At 33.8% G+C, this 14,931-nt stretch overlaps 1 protein-coding gene across 1 annotated transcript; it reads right to left on the bottom strand.

The window, feature by feature from the left end:
• Positions 1-809: 809 nt before the first annotated feature.
• Positions 810-7,830, bottom strand: LOC139845189 (potassium transporter 4-like). The gene is made up of 11 exons (XM_071835433.1): positions 7,676-7,830; positions 7,112-7,177; positions 6,086-6,323; positions 5,497-5,739; positions 4,891-4,947; positions 4,316-4,576; positions 4,023-4,075; positions 3,225-3,339; positions 2,885-3,139; positions 1,631-2,309; positions 810-1,374 (listed from the first exon to the last, which is right to left on the bottom strand). The coding sequence occupies exons 2-11, from the start codon at positions 7,166-7,168 to the stop codon at positions 978-980; spliced, it is 2,355 nt and encodes a 784-aa protein (XP_071691534.1). The 5' UTR covers positions 7,169-7,177; positions 7,676-7,830; the 3' UTR covers positions 810-977.
• Between the last annotated feature and the right edge of the window lie 7,101 nt (positions 7,831-14,931).

Here is a 14,931-nt window from a genome sequence, read left to right as displayed (position 1 = left end):
ATTATTTTTTTTTTTTTTTTTTTTTTTTTTTTGAAAAGTAGTTAATGAAGATACTTGATTGATATTTGTAATTTAATAATTTATCATTTATCTTATTCGGAGTATATATTTAGGAGAACACTAAACTGCAAAAAAAATAAAAAAAATAAAAAATAAAAAATAAAAAATAAAAAATTTAAAATTAATAAAATAATAATAATAATAATAAAAAAATTAATAATAATAATAATAATAATAATAAATAAATACATAAATATAGCCAGCAAGGTATTTCTTGTTTAGTAAATCCTTAATCACACACGCACAAAAAATAATCATCACCAATTAGACCACTCCATATAGTTCATTACCCGCTCATTACCCGTTCATTACCCGTAACTAACCGTAGGCACGAGCTAGTTACCCGCTTTAGTTACCCGTATCCACCATCAATTTAACGGAAGTTTTAAGTTTAGTTATAGGAATTGTGAGTCCAGTGGCTTTTTATTGTTGGACTTGATGCTTTATTGCGTGTACGTTATATATTAAGAGGAGTATTGTTTTAGCCATTATAAGGAGTGTTTAATTATGAGTTAGTTATAGAATATTGATATTGATGTGGCGCTGATGTGGAAGGTTAAGATGATGAATAGTTTAGTTACGATAGGGAGTGACCTTAGAGGGTTGCTGTATCAACCGTTTACATTCAAAAAGGTTAAAAGCAAGACTTCCATCACCAATTAGATTTTGCTGTATGAGTTTAAAGTCGAATCAACTAACTGATTTCCGGGTAGTTTAAGTAAAACTAACTTAACTGAAAAATTCATTACCAATCTATATTTGAAGTCAATTAAACTATTCTCCATCTATAAGTACAAGCTTAACAATTTCCTGATATATTTTTTAAAACATCAAGTAAATCCATACATATTAATTTCATTTTTATATTATTGCTTACAAACGAATAAAAGAGCAAGCAATACTAGAACATAATACTCCTAAACGTAATATATCATGCCAACTTCAATCAAGCTTATATGAGGAATGTGAAGAGCAACTGCGGGGCCCCTACAATTTTTACGAAGAAACGAATACCCGATATCAATCACAAGTTTCTTCAAGTATGAAGATGACCTTCTAGCCTTCACATATGAGTGCCCCATTATATAAGCAACTCCAGCTTCTTTGGCTTGTATTAATTGTAAAAGCTCCTCTCGCACTGCACCGTCCATTGTGGGACCCGATTGTGGCAGTTGAAACCGCACTTGTCGTCTTCTTATCTGTGGGTTTTCGTCATCGTATTCGGATCTTAAACGTTGTAGCATTAAGGATTTGCTACTTTGTATGGATCCAGTTGAGTCAAGTTGGTCAGAGACGATTAAAGTAGCATTTGACCTGAAAATTACAGTTCCATTAGAGGCAAACCTGGCAATTTCTATGCATTTACTTACGAAAAGTCAATTTTTAGTTTTATCTAAATCGGTCATATAAGTTAAATCAAAAAGATTGAAATAAATCTGATTTTAAGGATAAAGATTCAAATCGGTTGAACAGACCCCCCAAATTTTGACATGTATTACTCATCTTGACCCGAACTCATTTTGACCCGTTACCCAACCTGATCATTTGAAGATTGGGTAGCAAAACTGACCTGGTGCTTATAACCGCCATTCGACCATCAAACGAAGTGTTCTCAGAGCTCGAGAACTGAGGTTCAACAGCTTCCATTTGTATAAATTCAGCTATGCTTTGAATAAGTTGATTCTCAAAGTTCCCATCGTCTCTTTGTATGTCCTTATACCCGTATCTAACAATACACCTATACATACGGTAAGGCCTCGGGCATATCCGCCCAATAAGGAACCGTTCTTCAGGCAACACAAAAGGTACAGGGACGTTTTTCACACACACAAACACCAAAACATTATGAAAAGCAGGCAGATTTGTAACAAAATGTGTGAAAATTGAAGGAACACCTGTGGCAAGTTCCGAGTATATGAGCCCTATCCCGGGTACACGAACAATACCCAAACTGGGGCCCAACCCAAGAAGCCACTTTAATGAAACTTTATTGTGAAGGTCATGATTGTACTTCTTACGGGTACCATAATGCCATATATACATTATGACCATAAAGATGAATGCAAGTATAAGAGTGACCCAACCTCCTTGGGGTACTTTAGTAATTGCAGCCGAAAGGTAGATACCTTCTATGAACCAAAAAGTAACAAGGAAGAATGTAGCGCATATAACGTTTTTCTGCCACACGAAGGCTATAACGAGTGCTATCAGAAAAGTCGTGATGAACATTACCGTCATGCATGCAAGGCCTGTCAATAAACAATTCAACCATGAGAACTTTTCAAACAAATGGTGGTACAATGGCTAGGTTTGAGCAGTTTGGGTAACAACCCAAATCTGGCAACTCGTTGTATGGGTTGGGTTAACCTAAAACACTATTTGTCCAAAAGAAAACATTAATTTATATACACTTGAAGTGTCAAAAGTTGATTGCAAAATAATACTTGCTGTTTTCATATTACGAATTTGATTTAGGAGGTTTTATGCATTATAAAATTGAGGAAAGTTGACACGTTTACATACGAATGATTTGGTTACATTTAGTTCTGTTCAACTGATACCTAGAACAAACTGAACCAGTCGGTTGAAATTTTGTTTAAAACCAGAACTAAATGTGACAATTGTAACAGTTTCCATATGGAGAAGGAACAATTTGGGTCGTAAATATGTATATTTATTGATATCGGATCAACCGCGTAGAACATAGAATATTAACCAACAGTGAAACATATTAGATGGTCTGAACAGGTTAAACATGTCAAAATCTATTAAACAAGCATTCAAAAGTTTACAAGTACACAACCAAATATCTGATATAACTTACCATATGCGTTGCCAATTAGAGTGGTGTCCTGGAATCCAATAGCGGTCAAAAGAGTAAGAATCATAAGGATCCAGTTGATTTCTGGTATATAAATCTGGCCAAACATGTGCTTTGATGTGTGGACAATTTTGACCCTAGGGAAACAACCAAGGGCATGGCATTGCTTCACAATTGAAAACGTAGCAGAAATGATAGCTTGACTCCCCACAACAGATGCTAGAGTAGCAATAACAAAGGCCGGCCAAAATACTGGTTCTGCAAGACACAAAAAAATTATGGACTGGCATGAAGGTTGTTCAAATCTGGGAAAATAGTTGAGAATCGAATGGTAAGTTCTAACCCGGTATAGATTTATAGAAACTGTCTGGAATAGAAGAAATGTTTTTAGACAAATAAGCAGCCTGTCCCATGTATTGAATCACCAAACACGGGTATATGATGGCGGCAAATGCAAGCTGCACAAATAGAGAAGCATTAGATTCTTTAAAACAAAATATCATAACGTCGGAGGTAGGAATTCCGATTTGGTCCATGGCCCATGTATCATTTTAAACAGGTTAACTAAAAAGTAGATTTAGAAAGAATATTTCAAACAGGTTTAACAGGTCAACTGGATTGAAAGTCCTCGAAAGTATAATTTTGAACATTATAAATTGCTTTATTCAAACATCCAGATTATCATTATAACAATACAGTTTTTAATCATACTAATAGTATCAATTAGTAATATTTTCTAAAAGTGCGAACACAAAGTGTATGTGAGTCATCCTGTTAAAGAGACCTACAATGAAATATCCATTTCCTTAAAACTGATTTTATACTAATCAGATTTCATGCTCATAATCCATTTTACAGAGACCTGCAATGAAATCTCCATTTCCTTCTTATGATACAATAGCTGATCGTGGTCCAACAGATATAGGTGTCAAATACTTGCTATTGGTTTCTACTGTGGCAAATTGTGGTCCTTCGCAGTAAATTAATTATACTCAATTATAGGTAAAAGAAGATTGGTGACCTAACAAAGAAGTTTGGTAGATTATGTAAACGATATTTATACTGTGGCATATGAAAACCTAGCATAATTAAATGATATTCATTTCCCATACGGCATCTATAGCACGCTCAGTAGACTTACTCTTATCGAGAAGGCAGTAAAATGGCCTAGATCCGCAAACATAGCTTCAGTACCTGAACATCCATGGAGACGAAATCACAAAATGAGTATAAGTGCCAAAATGTGTCTGGTCTAAAACACTTTCTGTCCAATATTAATATTAGACAAACTAAAATGATAATAAAAATTTTAATTTTTACAAAAATAAAAATAAAAAATAAGTCGTTGAATAAAGAGATTTAAGAATTCAAATATACTCCATCTTTAGTCTCAACTTTGAACATATAATGTGTTTCACATTTAGATTCAAATACCTGTTATAGAAAGAAGAACACCTCCGAGAGACAGCCAACCAGCACTACCAGTTTCTCTAAAGAACTTGATTATATAATGTGGAGATAATGCATATACAATCTTCGGGTTCCAATACATGATATTATATAAACCAGTACCAAATATTAAAATCAGCCATAAAATAACGATTGGAGCAAAGACAATTGCCACCCGTTGAGTACCAAAGTGTTGTAAAGCGAATAAGCCAATCAATATCACACATGCCAATAGTACTATAGCTCCTGCACGCAAACACAAACACATAGATAATATTAATAATGAGAATTCTTAGCTACATCAAGAGGTAGCTAATAGGCATATACATGACCCCAATACATATCTCCAACCAATCAAAATTGCATTAGCTCAAATTTTATCCAATGAATTTTGAAAATTTTCAAACCAGAATCACCAAGTCATGTTCATCATCAGAATATACTCAATTTATTGCTTTTGCTTTACATGATTACCATAGGTCATTTATGTATAGAATTTTCCATTCAAATTAGAATGAGCAATTTGCACTAACAAAACATAAGCTTGGGAGTGTAGTTACCATGTGTTAGCTCTAGTCCGACACCTTGAACTCGAAGTCCTGATACTGCTGACATAACTGCAAGAACAAAAAACCCTTTCATAGTACCCACTACCCAAAGTTATATTATCCATATTGCAATGCCATAAAGCAAATACAAAATTTCTCATTTTTGAAAAATTTTCGAACTGTCTCCGTCCCAAAATTATCGTCAACATGTCATTTTGTCCAATAATAATTGTCTATGGCCATAATGTGGATTGTTGTAATTTAGTATCATTCCCGATTAACTCTTAACTACCTAACTATTAAGACTTGCAATCTTTTCGAGACAACTTATGGATAGGCATATCAGTATTTAAAACCTGCAATAATTCTTATCTTAAATTGGTTTTGCTCATAAGCAGCGATTATAAATGATGAATGGCACTAACTTTGGACTCTACACATGTCTTTATATTGTCATCATTGCTTTTAATTTAACATGGAAACAGATCTAAAACCTGAAACCACAACAGATTGTTTAACATTGCTTTATATTTAACTAGTGTGACCAAACAGGTATTGTTCAACAAATAAAAATCGTTGGTATTATGATGTAAAAAATTCAAGTTAAAAAGCACTAACCGGAAATTGCAGGAGTAATCACACCATCACAGATAACCATTGAAGCTCCTAATAATACAACAATGAGTAGAGATGTTCGTAAATTTTTATGCTTCTCCACAAACCTCTTAAGTGGTGAAGGTGACAAAGGGTGCGAAGGGCCATATTTGTACGATGACAACTCTTCATCAGCTGCTTGTTGATTCGGGAGTAAACTGAACTTAGCATGCCTACAGAGTAATGAGTACAGGGCAATGGTTCCGCCTGGAAAGGTTGAACCCATAATTCATCACATCATATGTCGTAGCGTATAGATCTCAGAATCGAGAGGGTGTTTGGATGTGCGTTTTGCAAGTGATTATATGATATTCAATAATCATAAGCAAACAATCAGTTCTAATATACATAATATAGAAGATGGTATTCGGATGTGCTTCTGCAGTTCTAATATACGAACTGTGTTTGGATTCACATATATTAAATGGTATGATGTTAATTAATTGGCCTCAAAATATCCAGATAACCATAAGCAGAAAAAGATCAGGTAATCAGTTCCAAAAGGCATATCCAAAACACCCCTTTACAATTAACAGAATACATTTTGGCTCACCTTCACCATTATCATCGGCACTCAAAGCGATAAACGCGTATTTTAGCAAAGGGATCAGAGTTAATGTCCAAAATATCAAGGAAAATGCCCCAAATATAATATCTGGATTTTCAAACTCGGGAAGATTGCCGACAAACACGCTTCTATAAACATAAAGTGGTGAAGTGCTCAAGCCTCCGTATACCACACCGAAGCTTTGATACGCCAACAATAAATTGCGAGAGAGATTCAAGAAAAACTGTCACCCAAAAACTAGCATGTCAACTTTAAAATAAGAAACTCTAAAAAGATCTAAAATGTAGAATCATGTTAGCGGTTCTTAATGCTTAGTATATGAGTCGTCACTGTCAATCTACTTTATTTAGCTCTTGAATGTCTACTCCACAAACTTTTACACATGGATAAAACGGGTAAACGGATAAGGTTTTCCCTGTTCAGGGCGAGTAACCAGGTTATCCTGTGACCGTTTCTCACCATTTCCTTGGCCACCCCAAGATATGCAGCTAATGAGGTTGAACCTCCATAACCACTATTATGCATGCAAATTGTAACAAAAATATAGCTACTCTAATTTTGCGCATAATTTTGAACCTAAGATTAATTATTAGGTCATGAAAATGATTATTGATTCTTTTTTTTTTTTTTTTTTGGACCTATAAGCACTCAAACATTATTCAAACATTGCAGCTTTATTATACAGCTAACTTTGGCTTCCAAATGACTGTTACTTACGTTCATGTTAAATGACTGTTACTTACGTTCATGTTAATGCAAAATTACATATAAGAGATACATAACATATGAAATCCCCCGTGTATTATATATCATGATTCATTGAGTCCTCAAAAAGGCAAGCATTAAGGTTACAAAATTTTAATGTGTTATGAACTTTTAACCTAAAAGTAAATTAATACTAACACTCTCTTTAACCGTCGATGTCCGTGTCTCATTGTTCACAGATAGAATGAAGCAGCTCATTGTTAAAAGTACTAGCACAAAATATCTTGTAGAAGATGGTGTTATAACCTGAGAAGGATTCCGAGAAGTTAACGAGCCAGATTCTGGCTCCGTAGGCATTGGCATGGCACCTGCCTGTTGCAATCATTTATACACAAATAACTTAAAAGTTAAACGATTGTGATAATAATAAACATGTGTATCAAGGTAGGCAAACATATCTATGGCTATTCTCTATGCAGATTAATACATGACATGGTATTGATATGCATCATTTATCTCTATCCGCCATATTTGACAATCGAATTAACCTAAGGGCATCAATTAGCAATTTAGCATAAACAAATCACTTCGAATGGTGTTAATTTAATTGATAACAAATCAATTCATACAGCTACTTAGTACAGAGGCAAAATGACACTCCCTCGCCTCACACTCTCAATAACCTAAAATTTGCATCTATAATTAGGTCTAAAGCAGGGTGAGCACATTCGATGATAAGTATATAATTCGTACAGAGCTTATCTACTACTGGTTAAAATTAGTTACAACTTTTTAATTAATTGATTGATTAATTAATTTTTTTTGTATTCAAAGATTATTACGTAAAAATGGATACAGCTGGTGACTTACCGGAAGAGATGATATAATCAGGGTTTTTTGTGCGGGCGAATGATAATTTTGCAGATCCCGTCGGAGGGTCTTCAACACAGAAGACACGAGCCTACACAAATCTCATATCGTTCAGAGAAAAAAACTTATACAATTGGATCGTTTTTTATTTTATTTTATTTATTATAATTTCATAATCATTTTTCACTTTTATTTATTTATCATTATCCAACGTAAATAATTGAGATTTGTTTTCATTCTAGTCATGAAACTAACAAATACTCCTGTATCTAATATAATTGAGTTCCTAGTTAAAAAGACTCGCGGTTTTGCGGGTTTTATGAAATGATGATATTTTAATACAATCTTTAACCATGATAACATAAATAAACAATATAATATTTCAAAAGTTCAAATGTAAATAAATGATGTTCAAATTAAAGTAACGGACTTAATAACAACTCAATAATCAAATAAACGATGTCATATAGTTGTTATATATCACATAAAATATATAGTTACAAAGTTCCTGCTTTAGAAAGTTCATTTTTTAGTTGTATTTCCTTGTTAAGTTGTGCACTTTGTGTTCCAATTTAGATAATCATGTCTACAAATTAACATACATATCAGTATGTTTAATACCGGCGAATTCTCAGAATTAAGAAATTAAAATCTTAATAACGATGTATTTAAAAGATGTGCATATATATATATATATATATATATATATATATATATATATATATATATATATATATATATATAAGATGTGCATACCATGCTGGTGTCCTTTGCTTTTCTCATGTTATGCTAGGAAGGGTACTCGAGTAGCAGTTGCAATTAAATATGGAGTACTTATAAGTGGTGAAAATTCGATGTTCCCTTATCTCCACCCTTGAATCTCTACACCGTCTTCTAATTCTATTCGTAGCCGATCAAACTCTTGAAGTGCATTCCAATATTGCCCTTTGATCAGTTCCCTAGCTAAATCTATTTCCATGTATAATTTGTAATTGACATCTCCAAACTAAAATTACTGGCTATTTCACAAAACAATAAATATTAGAAGAATGCTAACAGAGATGAAAATATAGGCGGGTCGAGTAAATATGTTATATTAGGATGATTTAAAACACTCTATCTATAACATGTTTATAACTAATTCAAATGACAAATAAGACTAATATTTTTTTTTTTTCATTTCAATGGTAATTTACGAATTTCATGATAAGGCATTACAAAATACACTTTGTGCAACTTGTGATAAGTTGACATGTGAAATGTCCCGTTCTAATTGATTAAAAATGTTCCATATTAATTGATTTCGTTGCGAGGTTTTGACCTCTATATGAGACGTTTTTCAAAGACTGCATTCATTTTAAAACAAACCATAACCTTTATTTCATCAATAAAGGTTTAAAAAGCTTTACGTAGATTATCAAATAATGATAATCTAAAATATCATGTTTACACACGACCATTACATAATGGTTTACAATACAAATATGTTACAACAAAATAAGTTTCTTGAATGCAGTTTTTACACAATATCATACAAGCATGGACTCCAAATCTCGTCCTTATTTAAGTATGCGACAGCGGAAGCTCTTAATAATCACCTGAGAATAAACATGCTTAAAACGTCAACAAAAATGTTGGTGAGTTATAGGTTTAACCTATATATATCAAATCATAATAATAGACCACAAGATTTCATATTTCAATACACATCCCATACATAGAGATAAAAATTATTCATATGGTGAACACCTGGTAACCGACATTAACAAGATGCATATATAAGAATATCCCCATCATTCCGGGACACCCTTCGGATATGATATAAATTTCGAAGTACTAAAGCATCCGGTACTTTGGATGGGGTTTGTTAGGCCCAATAGATCTATCTTTAGGATTCGCGTCAATTAGGGTGTCTGTTCCCTAATTCTTAGATTACCAGACTTAATAAAAAGGGGCATATTCGATTTCGATAATTCAACCATAGAATGTAGTTTCACGTACTTGTGTCTATTTTGTAAATCATTTATAAAACCTGCATGTATTCTCATCCCAAAAATATTAGATTTTAAAAGTGGAACTATAACTCACTTTCACATATTTTTACTTCGTCGGGAAGTAAGACTTGACCACTGGTTGATTCACGAACCTATAACAATATATACATATATATCAAAGTATGTTCAAAATATATTTACAACACTTTTAATATATTTTGATGTTTTAAGTTTATTAAGTCAGCTGTCCTCGTTAGTAACCTACAACTAGTTGTCCACAGTTAGATGTACAGAAATAAATCGATAAATATTATCTTGAATCAATCCACGACCCAGTGTATACGTATCTCAGTATTGATCACAACTCAAACTATATATTTTTTGGAATCAACCTCAACCCTGTATAGCTAACTCCAACATTCACATATAGAGTGTCTATGGTTGTTCCGAAATATATATATATGTGTCGACATGATAGGTCGAAACATTGTATACGTGTCTATGGTATCTCAAGATTACATAATATACAATACAAGTTGATTAAGTTATGGTTGGAATAGATTTGTTACCAATTTTCACGTAGCTAAAATGAGAAAAATTATCCAATCTTGTTTTACCCATAACTTCTTCATTTTAAATCCGTTTTGAGTGAATCAAATTGCTATGGTTTCATATTGATCTCTATTTTATGAATCTAAACAGAAAAAGTATAGGTTTATAGTCAGAAAAATAAGTTACAAGTCGTTTTTGTAAAGGTAGTCATTTCAGTCGAAAGAACGACGTCTAGATGACCATTTTAGAAAACATACTTCCACTTTGAGTTTAACCATAATTTTTGGATATAGTTTCATGTTCATAATAACAATAATTTTCTCAGAATAACAACTTTTAAATCAAAGTTTATCATAGTTTTTAATTAACTAACCCAAAACAGCCCGCGGTGTTACTACGACGGCGTAAATCCGGTTTTAAGGTGTTTTTCGTGTTTCCAGGTTTTAAATCATTAAGTTAGCATATAATATAGATATATAACATGTGTTTAGTTGATTTTAAAAGTCAAGTTAGAAGGATTAACTTTTGTTTGCGAACAAGTTTAGAATTAACTAAACTATGTTCTAGTGATTACAAGTTTAAACCTTCGAATAAGATAGCTTTATATGTATGAATCGAATGATGTTATGAACATCATTACTACCTTAAGTTCCTTGGATAAACCTACTGGAAAAGATAAAAATGGATCTAGCTTCAACGGATCCTTGGATGGCTCGAAGTTCTTGAAGCAGAATCATGACACGAAAACAAGTTCAAGTAAGATCATCACTTGAAATAAGATTGTTATAGTTATAGAAATTGAACCAAATTTTGAATATGATTATTACCTTGTATTAGAATGATAACCTACTGTAAGAAACAAAGATTTCTTGAGGTTGGATGATCACCTTACAAGATTGGAAGTGAGCTAGCAAAATTGAAAGTATTCTTGATTTTATGTAACTAGAACTTGTAGAATATATGAAGAACACTTAGAACTTGAAGATAGAACTTGAGAGAGATCAATTAGATGAAGATAATTGAAGAATGAAAGTGTTTGTAGGTGTTTTTGGTCGTTGGTGTATGGATTAGATATAAAGGATATGTAATTTTGTTTTCATGTAAATAAGTCATGAATGATTACTCATATTTTTGTAATTTTATGAGATATTTCATGCTAGTTTCCAAATGATGATTCCCACATGTGTTAGGTGAATCACATGGGCTGCTAATATCTGATCATTGGAGTGTATATACCAATAGTACATACATCTAAAAGCTGTGTATTGTACGAGTACGAATACGGGTGCATACGAGTAGAATTGTTGACGAAACTGAACGAGGATGTAATTGTAAGCATTTTTGTTAAGTAGAAGTATTTTGATAAGTGTATTGAATTCTTTCAAAAGTGTATAAATACATATTAAAACACTACATGTATATACATTTTAACTGAGTCGTTAAGTCATCGTTAGTCGTTACATGTAAGTGTTGTTTTGAAACCTTTAGGTTAACGATCTTGTAAATGTTGTTAACCCAATGTTTATGATATCAAATGAGATTTTAAATTATTATATTATCATGATATTATCATGTATGAATATCTCTTAATATGATATATATACATTAAATGTCTTTACAACGATAATCGTTACATATATGTCTCGTTTAAAAATCATTAAGTTAGTAGTCTTGTTTTTACATATGTAGTTCATTGTTAATATACTTAATGATATGTTTACTTATCATAGTATCATGTTAACTATATATATATCCATATATATGTCATCATATAGTTTTTACAAGTTTTAACGTTCGTGAATCACCGGTCAACTTGGGTGGTCAATTGTCTATATGAAACATATTTCAATTAATCAAGTCTTAACAAGTTTGATTTCTTAACATGTTGGAAACATTTAATCATGTAAATATCAATCTCAATTAATATATATAAACATGGAAAAGTTCGGGTCACTACAGTACCTACCCTTTAAATAAATTTCGTCCCGAAATTTTAAGCTGTTGAAGGTGTTGACGAATCTTCTGGAAATAGATGTGGGTATTTCTTTTTCATCTGATCTTCACGCTCCCAGGTGAACTCGGGTCCTCTACGAGCATTCTATCAAACCTTAATAATTGGTATCTTGTTTTGCTTAAGTCTTTTAACCTCACGATCCATTATTTCGACGGGTTCTTCGATGAATTGAAGTTTTTCGTTGATTTGGATTTCATCTAACGGAATAGTGAGATCTTCTTTAGCAAAACATTTCTTCAAATTCGAGACGTGGAAAGTGTTATGTAGAGCCGCGAGTTGTTGAGGTAACTCAAGTCGGTAAGCTACTGGTCCGACACGATCAATAATCTTGAATGGTCCAATATACCTTGGATTTAGTTTCCCTCATTTACCAAATCGAACAACGCCTTTCCAAGATGCAACTTTAAGCATGACCATCTCTCCAATTTCAAATTCTATATCTTTTCTTTTAATGTCAGCGTAGCTCTTTTGTCGACTTTGGGCGGTTTTCAACCGTTGTTGAATTTGGATGATCTTCTCGGTAGTTTCTTGTATAATCTCCGGACCCGTAATCTGTCTATCCCCCACTTCACTCCAACAAATCGGAGACCTGCACTTTCTACCATAAAGTGCTTCAAACGGCGCCATCTCAATGCTTGAATGGTAGCTGTTGTTGTAGGAAAATTCTGCTAACGGTAGATGTCGATCCCAACTGTTTCCGAAATCAATAACACATGCTCGTAGCATGTCTTCAAGCATTTGTATCATCCATTCGCTCTGCCCATCAGTTTGTGGATGATAGGCAGTACTCATGTCTAGACGAGTTCCTAATGCTTGCTGTAATGTCTTCCAGAATCTTGAAATAAATCTGCCATCCCTATCAGAGATAATAGAGATTGGTATTCCATGTCTGGAGACGACTTCCTTCAAATACAGTCGTGCTAACTTCTCCATCTTGTCATCTTCTCTTATTGGCAGGAAATGTGCTGATTTGGTGAGACGATCAACTATTACCCAAATAGTATCAAAACCACTTACAGTCCTTGGCAATTTAGTGATGAAATCCATGGTAATGTTTTCCCATTTCCATTCCGGGATTTCGGGTTGTTGAAGTAGACCTGATGGTTTCTGATGCTCAGCTTTGACCTTAAAACACGTCAAACATTCTCCTACGTATTTAGCAACATCGGCTTTCATACCCGGCCACCAAAAATGTTTCTTGAGATCCTTGTACATCTTCCCCGTTCCAGGATGTATTGAGTATCTGGTTTTATGAGCTTCTCTAAGTACCATTTCTCTCATATCTCCAAATTTTGGTACCCAAATCCTTTTAGCCCTATACCGGGTTCCGTCTTCCCGAATATTAAGATGCTTCTCCGATCCTTTGGGTATTTCATCCTTTAAATTTCCCTCTTTTAAAACTCCTTGTTGCGCCTCCTTTATTTGAGTAGTAAGGTTATTATGAATCATTATTTTCATAGATTTTACTCGAATGGGTTCTCTGTCCTTCCTGCTCAAGGCATCGGCTATCACATTTGCCTTCCCCGGGTGGTAACGAATCTCAAAGTCGTAATCATTCAATAATTCAATCCACCTACGCTGCCTCATATTCAGTTATTTCTGGTTAAATATGTGTTGAAGACTTTTGTGGTCGGTATATATAATACTTTTGACCCCATATAAGTAGTACCTCCAAGTCTTTAATGCAAAAACAACCGCGCCTAATTCCAAATCATGCGTCGTATAATTTTGTTCGTGAATCTTCAATTGTCTAGACGCATAAGCAATCACCTTCGTTCGTTGCATTAATACACAACCGAGACCTTGCTTTGATGCATCACAATAAATCACAAAATCATCATTCCCTTCAGGCAATGACAATATAGGTGCCGTAGTTAGCTTTTTCTTCAATAACTGAAATGCTTTCTCTTGTTCATCATTCCATTCAAATTTCTTCCCTTTATGCGTTAATGCAGTCAAGGGTTTTGCTATTCTGGAAAAGTCTTAGATGAACCTTCTGTAGTAACCAGCTAGTCCTAAAAACTGGCGTATGTGTTTCGGAGTTTTCGGGGTTTCCCACTTTTCAACAGTTTCTATCTTTGCCGGATCCACCTTAATACCTTCTTTGTTCACTATGTGACCGAGGAATTGAACTTCTTCCAACCAAAATGCACACTTTGAAAACTTAGCATACAATTCTTCCTTCCTCAATACTTCTAACACCTTTCTCAAATGTTCACCATGTTCTTGGTCATTCTTTGAGTAAATAAGTATGTCATCAATGAAAACAATGACAAACTTGTCAAGGTATGGTCCACACACTCGGTTCATAAGGTCCATGAACACAGCTGGTGCATTAGTTAAACCAAACGGCATGACCATAAACTCGTAATGACCGTAACGTGTTCGGAAAGCAGTCTTTGGAATATCATCTTCTTTCACCCGCATTTGATGATACCCGTAACGTAAGTCAATCTTTGAATAAACAGACGAGCCTTGTAGTTGATCAAATACGTCGTCGATTCTCGGTAGTGGGTAGCGGTTCTTGATGGTAAGTTTGTTCAACTCTCGGTAGTCGATACACAACCTGAATGTACCATCTTTCTTCTTGACAAACAAAACAGGAGCTCCCCACGGTGATGTGCTTGGTCGAATGAAACCACGCTCTAAAAGTTCTTGTAATTGGCTTTGCAGTTCTTTCATCTCGCTGGGTGCGA

This window comes from Rutidosis leptorrhynchoides, chromosome 4 (assembly GCF_046630445.1).
Source record: "Rutidosis leptorrhynchoides isolate AG116_Rl617_1_P2 chromosome 4, CSIRO_AGI_Rlap_v1, whole genome shotgun sequence".
Taxonomy (NCBI): domain Eukaryota; kingdom Viridiplantae; phylum Streptophyta; class Magnoliopsida; order Asterales; family Asteraceae; genus Rutidosis; species Rutidosis leptorrhynchoides.
The sequence above is the reverse complement of the archived record's forward strand: the minus strand, read 5'-3'. Positions and strand labels throughout refer to the sequence as shown.